Raw genomic sequence first — 15,294 nt, forward strand, 5'->3', positions numbered from 1 at the left:
TCAATTTTACCTCGATTCTCACCTCCCGCCGTCCCGTTCAATTTAGCCACGCAGCCTCCCGCAGCTTTTCGAGATTTGCTCACTTCTAGTTATTACTTCGAAGCAAAGACGGAATGAACGAGAATGGAACGAGCGGATATTCCGATGATGGCGATATCTAATCTGAAACTACGTCGCTTTTCGACTCAAGTATAACGATATAACGGCGATTCGATTTGCTTATTTGTTCGAAATTGTTTTTGTTTTTTTCTGTTTGCACGAGATGTTCTCTTCAACATTTCGCGCCTGCTTCCGGATCTAAGAAATGGTGGCACCGGATGTGTGCATATGGTACTTCTACAATCACGTTTACGAGAGGCACCTTCTTTCAACCTCTCAACCGTATCGTGTGAATGTCAACGATTCGCAGTTGCTTTGCGCTCTGCGATGATGTTATCGCTGATATAACAGAGGAATTTTCATCGTGCAACGGAAAAGAAAAGAAATCGGGATTTGCAGATCGCTAGACTTTCTTGAGCAGTATCGTATAATAGAATTAAGTAGACGAAACTTTGTGCATTACAGTGAAAAGATTATGAAATCTTTTTTCGTATCGAGAAAATTAATCAGCGGATAAAAATTCCGCGAATATCGGAAAAAACTAACTTTCTCTTAAATATTAAATGACACTAAAATTTTTATTGATTAAGGCGTAATTTTGTACATTGTTGGTACAGTGTAATCTCATATTACAATATATTCTCATTTATAAAGGAACTTTCTTTATAAAGTGAATGCGCGATAAATTCTGTTTAGTTATATTGTCTTAATTAACAACAAAAGCGTAAGAGATATATCGTAAAATATACTCCTCTGATAAATCACTTACACGCTTCCTTTATTGTATCTCACGTACGTAATAAAACAACGCACGTAAATTTTCGTCTTCGTTCCGTCATTATCATCTTAAGTCACGCGTGACAAGAGATTCTCACGAATAGATGGCCGATCGATTCGTATATGGCATCGTCGATGGAATGCACCGGCGCGGCGGTTCAATTTACCATCTACATCATAATCCGTGACGCACGATATGAGAAATTAGCGAGAACCCGATATCGTTATGTCTATTCCGAGGTCTCGTAACGATGAGGGTAATCGTCCAGAGTATCGATATCAAGAAACGTCAACCTTGCCGTTAGCCTCGCCCTATGACCGAAGGTTATAGCGTAATTATAGCGAGCGATGATCTTAATCTTAACATAGGAAAGACGCTGGAGGGTGACTCGAAATTAATTCAGACTAAGATAGTTTACGGTAAGTGAGTACTCGAAACCGATGAGGTTTACTTTGCCTGTCATTATATAGATCTTGAGAACGTTTCAAGCACGCTCCGCAATCACAGAAACGTATTAACGTCCGAGATAGATAGAACTTGGTTTACGCTGTACAATCAAGGATCGTTTGCTTCCTCGCGAAAAAGTAGCGATTTCTGCTTCACCGAAGCGAGTTACAAGCACCGCTGCAGGTCGACGATGTAAGGATAGCGATTGCTCGACCCGAATGTTGCCTTAAAACGTCAGCGAATACGTGCCCGTATTCGTTACACCGGTCGCATTTCTAAAGTACACTTATTGTTAGATACTGGCCGAATGCTAGGTATATATTCACTGCAGCCGAATCTGCTCTTCTTTTTTCCCGCCACGGCATTCTTTCGTAGTCTCGTTCCTGGTCATGGACGCGCAGAGCCGTGGCCTCTTTATAACTCTCTCTCTCTCTCTCTCTCTCTCTCTCTCTCTCTCTCTCTCTCTCTTTTTCTCTCTTTTCTGCTCTGACGGCCTTTTTCCCTCGCGTCTCTCTGAAGGAAAGCGCCGGTTTCTCTCAAGACCTGTGCCGTGGTGCTCTGAAGCCGAACGAACGGACATCCGGAGACGTAATTTCCTGCTCTCCTGGTGCAGCCTCTCGACCCTTCCCCTTCCCCCCCCCCCCCTCCCTCCCTTGCCACGTCTGCCGCTTTGTAGGGTACATTCTCCGAGGGTTGTCGACGAAACTTCTCTCGTTTTCCACACTTCTGCCTGCAGTGCCTGCACGCTCCCGTATTAAGGTCGACCAGCTAAACGTAGTTGCGAAGTACTCGTAAAGAGTGGCAACATTTGCAAAGTATCAATTCGTGACACTGATAATCCATGTGTTATTTTTATCATATGTGTTATTTACGATTGATGAAGCGTTTTCTGACTCTCTGAAAAATTTGTGCTCTTAAAATTGCAATTTGTTAAGTAAAATTTTGGATTCTCTTCGTCTCTTTTTTTTTTTGTTAATTATTCTAAATGTAAATCTTGCAAATTTATTACTAAATTGTTAATTATGTACTTGTGTTTATTATTACAAAATCCATTGTATATTTGCTGAATATTTTCAAGGGATTACATTGCCGCATAACATAATAAATTTCCACTCCACTCTGCGGGAGCGTGAAACGATCGTATAATAAATAGTGCATCAGCGTTGCATTATCAACGATGAGTATTCTATGAGCCATAATATTTTTACGGCTATCGAAACACAACGAACCCGATTGCAATCAATAATGCTTTACCGTTGCAAAAGTAGAGTACGGTCAAAGCGTTGGTCAATACGTGGACGCTACGATGGAAGGGCATTAAAATTGGTCGGTTATGCTATCCCTTTGTTATTGTCGGCCCGTAATAGCCTGTTATTCAACCGTGATGCTCTAATCATTATCACAAGCAGAGATACAAACGCGTGGGTCATAAACTAAATTCTACCACATGAATCGTATCGTCCCCCTTGGCGCTAAATATTGCGGTACCATCTGCGTGTCGACAACTGATTGACGTAAATCATGAAATTGACAGTTTAAATTGTCATCCTTTGTGACGTTTATCATTTGCGAAACAATGATGTAACAATCTCGTGTAACGGATTCGCACTTTGAAAATAGAGTCATAAACAAAATACACACACACATACGTGATGCGCGCACAACACAACACGCTACGTCAAAAATTGCCAATTCTCTCCAAGCTATTATTACTAGTTGGCATACAACGCGCTTGTGTTTCTGATTAATTTCGTAAAGATAATTTTTACGCGAATTACCATTACATGTTTGCACGACATCGTTGCATCGTTTCCTATATATACTCGCAAATTTCGTCGACGCGTTCACCGATGTAAGTGAAACCGTGACAGGCAACCACAAAGTTATGTAACACTAATTCGAGTTCGCTCTGATGTCTCGCACGTTGATCATGTTAGTCACACACACACACACACACACACACACGGTACACTCTCGGTGCCGCTGATCCGGCAACGTACACATCACGCGCCGCTTTGATCTTCCTTTCGTAGAGCCGCGCTCTGATTGTGACACGCCGAGTCAGAACAAACCGCGCAAGATCCCCTGCTCCGACGGTCAATTCCGTTTGTTTTGTTCTATTGCGTCAGGACGATGGTCACGTATGTCTCGCCGAAGAACTTTGTTGAAACGAGAGAGTGTACCGCGGCGGCTGTGTGATTAAAATTTCGTTATCACGTAGTCTCTCTCTCTCTCTCTCTCTCTCTCTCTTTCTCTCTCTCGCGACTGATTTGGAGTGGCTTTGTGCATTAATGTGTCGCCTATTCGTCCAGATAGTTTCCAGTTCTCCTTAAACGTGAGTGTCTGGATAGTGGCGGTTGTTTATTCATCGTTATTCGAGTCTCATTCCGTATTAGAGACGAGTTGATCTCTACGTGATCCAATGTAATTAATTCAAATTTCTTGGAATTTTTTCAATTTTCTTCAGAGAGAGAGAGAGAGAGAGAGTGTATGTAGCGCGTTTCGTCTAAATTGTTATCGCCTGAAGGAGCACGAAAGAATTAATTCCACAGACTTTCGAATTCTGACAGGATTTTCGTATCGAGCTTCGATTGGTATTTCCGAGCACGCTCGACGTGAAGAAGTAGATAAAAAGTGATAGTAGTGTAGAAGAAGAAGAGGAAAAGATGAGGATGGAGAGGACGAGCTGCAGAGGAACTCGGCCGTATATTCCGTGCGCGAAGACGTTCCGATCGACAGCCGTAAACTTCGAAATAGTTGTCGGAATAATTAGCTTCGGTTCTCTCACTATCGGAGGATGCTCGTCGTAGCTAAGTCGGGGGTTTCGCCGTAGGAGGCACGAAGGGGGATGCTCGCGGAACAGCGCTAACGATAAAGGCTGAGGATAATCATTTAAATAGCTCGTCGAGCGCGAGCCATTTAATTTGCCTCGGCGAGAATCTAATTACTTCCAATAGTTTGTTAATTTCATTCGCCTACTTTGCTGCCATTAAATAATTATTTCGGCACAATGACGGCGCGAGGGACCGAAAACAAAGTCTGCTGCAGACGATGCGGAATGCTGTACGAGAAAGCAAGTTGAAAAAGTTTCGAAAACGACCGCGATCATTATTTAATCGTACAACTCCTACTCGCTGCCTTTAAAAAGTACGTTTGTTTAGAATCAATTTCAACTCGATTGATTTCATTGCTAGATATAAAAAAAAACTTACTACATATGTTGGGCACATTGAATCTGCCGAATGCAATTTGCCCTAAATCGTGGACTATATTGTTTTAGATTATAGCGAAGCATTTATTTATGTAAATACGAAGCGAAGGAGAAGATTAAAATGGAACGTATTGCATCTAGAAGCAATTCTCGAGAATAATGGAACGCGCTGTGTCTCGCATTTTCTATAGGATTTATGTACCCGATTTTTCGCGAGAATGCAACGTGAACATTCAATTCGTATCGCGAGCGTTCTCGTGCGTGAACGAACGTAAGCATCTTTCGTCGACTCGATTCTTCGGTCACTTTACATCCTCGCGAACTCTTCGCGTTAGCAGAAATGACAACGGTGAGAATAGAGTGAATAATACTTGTTTGATATCGTCTCGACAATATATTCAAAATATATATCGGCGAATGCACGAGAGCGTCTACTCTCATTGTCAGTCTACGGCAAACGGAGTTTCTCATCTGCAGGCGCGTTCTCCAAAGGCTTAAACTATAATGACACACTAACTACAGCCATAGTCGTGGCACATAATAACGCGATGGCACCGCATAGAGCCGAGTACGGCCGATAATGCGTGCCGCGAGCACGCGTACATATATCTCGCGCCCGCGAATACACGAGAGATAGAGAGAGAGAGAGAGAGAGAGAGAGAGAGAGAGAGAGAGAGAAAGACAGGAGATGCAACCGCGTTATATCTATATCGAGTTATAATAGTCCTCGTGTTAAATCGCATGAGAGCCAAATCGCTTGGAACTAACCCCAGAGTAGGCATTCTCGCACCTCCTCGATCTCTCTCGTTGTCTCGCCTCGTCTCGTCTCTCTCCGCCCCTCTTTCCCCGTGACCTTTCACCTTTCGGCTTTAGGAAATAATATCCCGGACGCTTTCCGTTAAAAATTATGCATTCAACCGTTGTCACCGTCAGAGCCTTTCTTTTTCCGCGCTACTCCCGATGCGAGCTCTCTCTCCCCCTCTCTCCCCCTCTCCGGCCCATTAATTAAGAACTGTAAGAAGCCACGACTTCTCCAGATTCAATCGAATTACAACGTTATATTCTCTAAAGATATATCATTGGTGAAACCATAAAAAGCTTCGAGCTCTTTCACAAAGAAGACTTTTTATCGTCTTCTAAAACCGTCTATTCCCGTAGAGGTGAAAAATATTGTCGCGGTAAAAGCTTTTTATTATAGAACAATAGTCATTTTCTAATGATGGGAAAATTTCCACATTTTTTGGGACTTATTTCCGTGCATACTCGAGGGACATCGAAATTGGAAACATTTTCGAAACTCAAGTTTCGAATTTATCTCGCCTCACTAATTCGCAACAATAAAGCAGCTATTTTTACTCTCGACACATAGTTAGACGGAACATCGAGTTTCTAGGACCGTATTTCTTGCGAGAAAATTTATTTGCGCTCCTTAGTGGGATGGCCAGCTCGCCGGATATACGCGCGTCGAGAATTATTTCCTCAGAAATGTTCATTACGACGATTCTACTATCGCAAGATTGATGGCGGATTGAACTATTCTACTAACAATTTTGTTCGTGATTATCTTTTCCAAAAGTTTAGATGTGATGTACTTTTTCGAGGAATATTATAAGTGTTTAAGTAGATATTGCGGTTTTTATATCCTCTTAATGTCAGTGTTATACCCTTGGCTGACCATAATCTTCTACAACTACTGTGATTTTTTTCTACTTCTTACAATAATATTGTTTTTATTTTTTTTTAATTGAAATCATAATTAAATAAAAATAAATAATTGTATATATATATATATATATATATATATATATATATATATATATATATATATATTTTTTTTTTAATATACGTTTTTCTACGTATTAATTTGCGATCATATAATGTTCGTTTTTCGCGAATGTCGCCGAAATAACAATCAAGGATTTCATTACGCGAAACAAAACAGCTCGGTATTTCATTATATTCACAGCCGGCTTCCTAATTTCCTTCCAGCAAATGCACACCAAGACTTTCAGCCGAATGGGGGGATGCGCAGTTCCTTGAAAGGATTCACAGGGTTAGAAAACATTCCGCGAGACATACGAGTCGCGACACGAGGCTTTCATGCAAGGATTTGGCTTTGGATTAAACGATCTTCTCTGAATTCGCGGCGTTTCCTCGTAAATTGCACCAAAGAATCCGATATTAACGGTAGCTAGGGCGAAGAGGTTGCGCCGGAAGATCGCGTGGTCGGTTACTCTCTCCCCTTTACCTTCCTTCCCTTTCCACTCATTACACTCGTTGGAAGTATATATTAATGCTGCCTTCACCTCAGACGCCGACCGAGCTGACAAAGCTCGCCCAGCGCAGTCTGGCGAGCTCGAGGTATTCCAACAAGAGGATCGGATGCCAACGATGGTTTTGGGTCGTACAGATACGCGTGGCAAAATCGTTCCAGCTCGATATCTGTGCTGTGGTACTCTCGTAACGAACGTTCTAAACGTAGCTCGCAATCGTGAGACCCGGAATTACATTGTGATAGAAAGCACGTCACGGGAAAATACGAAATGCGCGTGATTATACGAAGCGATAGTTTGAAATGTGTGCGATTCTATGTATACGATAATTATATATACATAATTATATAATACGTAATTATAAAATAAATAGCGTATTTTATGTTTACACCGACGCTCGTTGACTCGCACGTACGCTTTCGCGGGATGATCATAAAAGGTGACGTCAGCGTTTATCAAATCTTTCAAAGATTTCGACTCGGGGAAGCTAGAGTTTCCAAGTCGCTGGACCGCTAAGCCGTATTCCCACCTTCCGACTCCTCTTCCGGTCCTCCTTAACTCTCTTTTCCTTTTTCTCCGCTTTCTGTTTCTATCTCGATTCCTTCTTCTTTCGTTCTTTCTTCGCCTCACTTTTGCACGCGCATGTGTTTCTTTTTCCCTCCGCCGTTACCTCGGAAATTGGATAGTTGCTTCCAATTCTGCCCAGAACCCAGAAGCAAGGAAAGGAAGCGCGGTGCAGCATTCCTTTGTTTCTTCTACTTTGTCTTCGACCCCGTCGAAACTTTCGTATCCGGAGTTACCTCAACTTTTTCTGCTATGCCACGTCGATCCTTCTCCACGATGCGAAACTTGTTCGCTTAGCGTCTTTATCGCGCTTCGCTTGATTGTCAACGCGATGGTCGAATATATATATATTTATATACCTAACCACGATATTTTTTATTTAGCAATATTTGATCGATTTCGGAAATTATTCTCATTTTGTTCAAACATAAATAATCGTAAATAAAAATTCTCTCTTTGAAATAATCAATCTTAAATTAGTTATATCGCAAATATGAATTTATTTCGAAATTATCAAGTCGAATTAAAATAGAGCAATTTCGGGGAATTTTCGAAGCAGCCCTTTATCGCGTGCATCGCCTTCACGTGCGTCCAATGTAGCGTCGTATTTCACGTCGCCGCGCTGCACCGGCGGGGTAAGTGATTTCGTTTTAAATTCGCCGCGCGCGTTCGTAATTAGTTTAACTTCGTTCCGAGAATTTATTAAGAAGGGAAGAAGGTATGGCGCGCGCGCGCGAGAGACACTCTTTTTCGCGCGCGCTGCTCAACTCCTCCGAGGAATAGGTACGTGCTTGGAGATTTACCTCGGCCCGACTACCACCGCCCCGTTGCGCTTCCGCCAGAATTATTCGAGAGAGATTTTTAAAGTTCGAGAGCACTTGGGAATCCTCGTGCCGAACGATCACGGCTACGCCAAAGTGTCTACACGTGTTTTCGCGCACGCGTGTCCCATCCGCCTCGGCCATTTTGTCGCCGATTGTCCCTCGCTCTCTCGTCTCAAATCGTGGATTATGGGGTTGAAGAGACCCGCGCAAAGGACGGAGGAGACGAGGAAGGAGGATCCCGAGGACGACGATCCGCGCATTTCAACTAAACAGGTCAAAGCTTCCGTCGTTTTACTCTTTGGTTTAAATTACGAATTCTTTTCACTTAACGTTGGTTTGATAAGTAATTTCAGCGTGTACTTGTTAGTAAAGATCTCCTTTATGAATTAAGGTATGGAGGAATGATTGATAATTTTTTCAATTTTGAAAAGTAATCATACGTGTCAATAAGAGACATAAAGTTATAACATAAACGTATAAAGTGTTGCGAGAGTAGCGCGTCTCCAAACAATTCTTTCCGCCCAATCGTCAAAGAAAGTATGATATAAATAGATTCCCCAGTTCGCACGGAACATCCTCTTCAATATCGCTCTTTCTATACGCCCGGTAATAAATCGCCGGCGAACTAATATTCCTGCGGCGATATTGCTGGTAATATTACCATGGTAAATGATCTCGATCACCGTTCTCGAGGGAACCCTCCATATCGATATTAAAATAGGAATCCACGTAGCCCTCGAGGAGGTTTAATTTAATTTAACGTATGCAATGTATTCAATGTATGTTGGTGGTTCTCGCGCAATGACCGATTTTACAACGCGTTTATATAATCGCGGAAATATTTTCGTTTAATTAAAAGCGTGTATTTTTTTCCGTGCGAAAATCATGTATTTATTTGCCGATTTATTTTCCGAGCGTTATAAACGCGCATTCTCTCGCCAATTAATTGTAACTATTATTTTTTAAGACACAGCGCGTCTTTATTAGATAGCCAGCTAATATATCTGACGAGAGGAACAATTAAGCGATATTGCGCCGCGCGTTCGCGAAGTAATTGCGTCTCGTGGAGGACGCGTAGCGTCTCTCGACTCTCTAAACGAATCAGTTTTCATTCCTCGGAATACATTCAAGCGTCTAGTTAAATCCTCGTGATTTTAAATTTAAGTGTAATACGGAGAATTGCCGAGCCGCGTTTTATAGGATCGCGCTACCACCTTTACGAAGATGTCATTTACCGGTCCTTGAATCAGAGACACGGAGGGTGAATGAAAGTCGACGAAGGCGACGAAGAACGATGGAGGATATGTAAGAAAGGGAGAAAGATCTAATCTCGTAGAGATATCACTCTGTCGTTGCAATTTCGCAATCAATCGCTAATGCTCAAAGGGACGCTGTCTATATCGGCTGATCCCTTTATCGCCTTTACTCCTCTCTTACTCCGACTGTCTCTTCGTCTTCTTGCGAGTGAAACGATTATTTATGACGCGTCGGGTTAAATCGACGTTTCCCGTTGATATCTTGAACAATTTCAAGAAATTGAACCTTCGGCTTGCGCCATGTTTTCGAGAACATAGATTTAGCGGAACGTGAGTGACGACGTTCGTTTTTAGGTCAGCGAATCTGCGAGTTTGCAGTTCTAAATGTACATCAAAGATGTTCGCGCGAGATTATGTTGTCAAGACTGGCAAATGGATGACTTTGGTTACGCTGATTTAAGTCTCGCGTGTTGTCTCTAATCGAACGGTAATTACGTTATTTGTATTTAATGTGCCGCGAAAGCTAAAGTGATAGATGAACAAAAGTATGCCAACGGAGCTATTTTATTTGGTCCATTAGTTTATCTTGCATTATTATCAAAACTTTCTCGCTTTCGTACGGTTATGATGGTGTATGAAATAAATTTTCCTAAACTCGGCAGCAATTTTATCGTCAAACTTTGAGTGTTGAAAAATATAATAATGCCATGGAAAATACGAAAAATGGTAGATTTTAAGAGCGCACTCGTACGGTTTCATCTTACTTAAAAATTCTGACTGTGCATTTCCTCCCGGTTTCACCCCCCCCCCCCTCCCCTCCCTCCCCCAAGCGAGCACGCGCGCACATCTTTCCGCTTGGGTGTTCCTGCTTACTTGTTCGTTATCGCGGCAAGCGATCTCCGCCCCCCGGACGACGCGGAGGTGCGAAATGTAAAATGGGTCGTTTTATCAAAAGCGAAATTCGTCCGGAGACTGAAATTTGTCCAACGTAGCGGAAGTCCCGGATTACGATGGCGAAGCTGTCTCCTTCTCGCTCCCGTTCCCGGTTACTCCGCACCTCGCTCGCCTTCATCCTTGTTCTTTCGTCCCGGTTTCTTTCGTCTTCCTCTCTCCGCGAAAAAGGGTAACAAAGTGTTAAAGTTTTAATCTGAGAAGGAGCTCGCCGCGCGTGGACGAGGAGCGAGAAACTGCTGGTGGGAAGGACCGTGAGAGGACTGGAAGGAATGAGAAATAGAAAAAAAAAGGAAAGAAAAAAATGGAACGGGAGCAGGAAAGAAAAGAGAAGCGGCTGGAAGATTACAGTCAGCGAGAAGAGGACGAAACGACGGAAGCAGTAAGGAACTGCGATAAAAGAAGGAGAGCGATCGTAAGGAGGAAACGGGGAGGGACGGGGGAGTCGGTGCCAGAAAAGTCTTTGTAATCGCAGTTTTCTACTTTTTCCTGGAGTCGCGGCGAAGGGTGAGTCGAGTCTGGGAGAGGTGAATCTAGATTCCAGGTAGGCGGGTGCGGGGTAGAGGGAGCGACGAGAACCCGGCGAGAGAAAGAGAGGGTGCTGGTGCTGCTGGAAAATAGAGGTGGCGAATCCGCGGGAGGGGGGGGGGACGGGGGACAACCTCGGTAATAGCAAGGGTAGGTGGGTCGGTGCAAGGGTGTGCTTGAACAGGGATTTACGGAATTTATCACTTGAATTCCCTGTAAAGGATTAGCAGACATTCCCTCGCTTTGGCGAGAGACGTAGGGGACACTGCAGTGGGTTACCTATGAACTTCTTGGGGCGATGGCGCTCCTGGCTCTGCGGATGCGACTCACCCTCACGTGTGTGCCCTCGAATCTCGATTGCTGTTGAAACACATTGAGTTTTATCAATTTATACTATTAATATGTAATTTATTTTTTAATTTGCAACATAATATTATCTCTCACTAATTTTTGCTGGCTTGTATGGGTATGTTTACGTCTATGTTATATTTTATTCTATGCAATGACAATGCATGGAATTCTATCAGAAATTTTTATGAATAAAAGTATTAATATTTAGGACGACACGCACTTACTTTCTATAACAAAATCTTGTTGCATTGAAAAATAACAACTTGTTATTTTAATATTATTAACTGTCGAATTAATCTGCAGTAATCTCGCATCGCGAGAGGATCATTGGCCACGAAAAAAAGAAAAAAAAAACTTTTAGGGCCTTTTAGAAATATCCCGCGATGCTATCGGGTTTCGAGTGAGTATTCGCTACCAGTTGGATTTTCTCGGGACGACTCTCCGCGCCGTATCGCCTGCATTTTACGAGCTTCGAATTGTCCGATAGGTCCCGGGATTTTCTCTTTTTCTCTCTGTCTCTCTCTATCCTTGGATGCCGTCACACGCCACATGAAGCAGCCGTGCGTAGTCGGAGGGTTCGGGATCACAGAGATTTTTCTTTACGATCCTGGAATTAGAGGCGACGGATCACGACAATTCTCGGCGATTCGACCCCGCGATTTTTCAATCCCATCTCCGTACTCGATCTGAGAATTACGATGTTGGCCTCGGCGCGCCCTCGAAATAATATATTTTATACTTGAATCTTTTTCCACGCAAATTACGTGTTGTATCGGGGCTGCAATCTCGAGAAGCATCGTACAAAGTTATAAAATTTGCGTAATGTGTATTGTCTTTGAAAAATTGCCAGATATTAAAGTACGGTACAGCTGTTTCGCACCTTATTGCAATATTGATATACCCGTAACTGCTGTAATATTACGGGCCATAATTTCAATGCATTTGAAAGAGTATATAGCTATGGGCGCTCGCAGGAGCGTTTTTTTCACTCTTTCAATTGTATGGACGGACCATCGCGTGACAGAAGGACAAAGTCATCACCTAGAGTGTGTGCGATTCACGGTGAAACGTTATTGTGTGTACCGGCGATTCGATCGACCCTTCCCGCTACTTCGCCGATTTGCTCTCACAACATTTCGGAGAGAAAATATCTACCGGGATATAAGCGTCCGTGTTCTCTCCCGTTCTTTTTTTTTCTCTCTGTTTCTTTACCGTTCCATCTCGCCCCGCGTTCGTATCAATCAACGACAGTCGTGACCATCCCGAAGGGGGCTAAAGCAAGCAAACCTTGGCCCGATCTCTTCGCACGCCCCATCCATTCTGTAACGTAAACGTAAACACGTATACGAGGAGTGCTATTCGAGCGGTGACTGCACCACGTGCTAGGGTAATATATCGACTGTTAATAAAATATGAGAAGTTTCCTTTTTTATATATACGATTTCTCACCTTTCTCTTTCGTCGCGTGAAAAAGTTGAGGGTTGAATGCGACAGGTGCGATGAACAGTGTTCTTCTCCGGGCAAAAATTTGACGGAAGGGTGGGTCGATTGTTGCTTTTATACATTTCCGTCAGAGATTTCGAACGCGCATTTTTGATGACAATCAAAATGTTTCAAATATCCCTCGAATTTGACGCAAAGATTTTATCTCGTAATTGAAGGCATTTATGTGGCAAAAGCGAAGTTTTCCTCGAAAGTAGCCACTTTTGGGAGCTCGTGCTTCAAATTTTGCGGAAAGATGATCATTTTGTTAAAGCTGCATCTCTCGTTTCTTATAAATTCTTCGTTGAAACTGGCGAGGATCGAGTTAATGCGCGTGGGAAATGAAGGAGAGCGAAACTTGGTAACGATGCAGCCGTTATTAGAATTACTCGTCGTTAAGGAGAAGAAGAAACCGTGCAGGAAAACGCAGCGTGAGAAGCTGAGGAATTATTTCGCGGCCTTTCTAAACGGCGCGTAATGCCGACGAGCTCGTCGAATAATCAAAATGCGCGTTGCGAAACGTAGCGTTTGCAAATTCTCGAGGTTTCTTCTCAAACCTCGGAAGTAACCGCTTCCACGTAAAGCACAACGCACGTTCGAAACTAACACAATCGCTCGAACACTCTTGTCCCGCACCCACGTTTACACAGACGGCGAGGGATCGCGGGGAGGGAGGGGATGAGGACGGGAAGGGAACGTTACATAGAACCGTGTATATATGTATATATATATAATACACCGTGTATATAAGAGAAGCTCGAAGCACGGCCATATCGTGCGCAGCGCGGCAATTCGAACTCAAAAGCTTCCAAACATCTTCAATATAAGTTAGGGAACTGTACTTAGGTTACCTTCGTAACCAGGCCCGCATACGAAACAGTCCTAGAATAGTTGCGCGGTACTCCCCTCTTATTGCAAATAGTACATGACTTCTTGCCTCGCATCGCTCGCTTCGCCCCTTTAATTAGTTCTCAAATTAATTGACCGTTGCGTTTGGAAAACGAATCGAAATATCGTCGACGGCATGTAACAACGTGTGACTCGAACTCGGCAGAGAGAGAGAGAGAGAGAGAGAGAGAGAGATTTCGCGAGAATCTTTCAAAGAATATCAACTCGGACCGGATCGACGAGGTTAATTTTATTAATTTTATTGCGGAGAAATGGCGTTGATATTGTTGAATGCGCGCGGCCGAGTAGTTCATTAAGTTTAACGTTCACGTCGCCTGATTACGAACGAGCAGATTTAATCATCGCAATTTCATGGCCCGCCGTCCGCGATCGGTGTTATCATAAACTGTCAGAATATTCGCCACTATATAATAGGCGTACGCGCTTAGCGGTTGATTCAAGGATCCATTGTGTGCGCGACGATGCGTCGAATTAATTTGACGCTCGACGAGAGCTCGGCTCACTCGTTAATCGATTAATGTAATCGATCCGTGATTAATAATGACGCACTTGACGCGCGAACCGTGTCCGGTTCCGACAAGTCAGAAAATGTTTTCCGAAACTCGCGTAATCGAGAAATTAGCCGCGAGCATGAGCATCGCACGGGGATGCTTTGGGCTGCGCGCTGCGCGCGACGACAGAGTGTGTGCATTTCCGCGGATAATTATAATAGTTTACACTTTGCCGAGCCCTCAGTGGCGCAGATGCGTCGGTCGCATTTGCGCCTCTTTCTCTCTATCTCCTCCTCCTCCTCCTCCTCCTCTCCACGATACATATAGCTTGCGCACAGCAGCTCGCTTGGCGTACACCCGCATTTGCACGGCTATGTAAATACACATTATAATGACAACCGGCCGGCATGGTACACGGTTAACGCTCGCCTCGTAGCAAACACGACGGCGCGACGGGCGTTACTCCTACTTTCCGGAAGTAAATCGAAAATCTCATGAGAAGACGACAGGAGATTGCGGCGCAATCTTCTGTTGTCTTTTGAAAAAACGAGCCGTGCGAGCAAGCAATAATTTCGCTATTTCACCAGCGACAACAAAGTCACGATGGGTTATTTACTGTAAAATATATTAGCACGTTTAAATTCAATTTATTCTTTTATTCTGCATTTTTTGACAAGTTTTGAAAAGTTTATTATTGACATTAGTCGTTTAAATAGATAAAAATGTTTGCTTATGCAAAGTTACGTGACATTATACTTGAACATAATTTAAATAACATACAACAAACGCTTGATTGTTGATTGTTTTGAGAAGAGAGTCTCATTTATATATATATATATATATATATATATATATATTTATGGCGATATATTTAATTATATACCTACTTATTTTATACATTTTATCACTCGGGAAACGAATGTGAGCGAGTTAAATTTACGAGTCTATATTTTACCCGAGCAAGATCGTTCTTGCTTATCTACAATTTTTTTTTTTTTTTTTTTTTTTTTTTTTTTTTAAGAAGAAAGTACGTTATTTGGCGTCTCTTATCTTCAAGATACACGGAGGTGCACACGCCGGCCGAAGTCAAGAATATTTAATGGGGCGTGGAAGAAGCGCCGGCAAGCGCA

At 43.0% G+C, this 15,294-nt stretch overlaps 1 protein-coding gene and 1 long non-coding RNA gene across 9 annotated transcripts in view; one reads left to right on the top strand and one right to left on the bottom strand.

Annotated features, from left to right (window-relative positions):
* The window catches only part of LOC140667872 (uncharacterized), a 248,724-nt gene that overhangs the window by 117,456 nt on the left and 115,974 nt on the right, over positions 1 to 15,294 (bottom strand). The window lies entirely within an intron of this gene.
* LOC140667864 (E3 ubiquitin-protein ligase MIB1-like) overlaps positions 1 to 15,294 on the top strand; it is a 297,267-nt gene that overhangs the window by 49,107 nt on the left and 232,866 nt on the right. Inside the window, exon 10 of one of the 8 annotated variants that reach the window (XM_072896162.1) lies at positions 6,525 to 15,114. The exons of the other annotated variants lie outside the window; for them this stretch is intronic. Within the exon in view, the coding sequence (XP_072752263.1) occupies positions 6,525 to 6,660 (136 nt within the window). The 3' untranslated portion in view covers positions 6,661 to 15,114. Of the gene's footprint in view, positions 1 to 6,524; positions 15,115 to 15,294 lie in introns of those variants that run through there. 8 annotated transcript variants of the gene reach the window in all.

The sequence above is a fragment of the Anoplolepis gracilipes genome, chromosome 7, assembly GCF_047496725.1.
Source record: "Anoplolepis gracilipes chromosome 7, ASM4749672v1, whole genome shotgun sequence".
In the NCBI taxonomy this organism is placed as follows: Eukaryota; Metazoa; Arthropoda; class Insecta; order Hymenoptera; family Formicidae; genus Anoplolepis; species Anoplolepis gracilipes.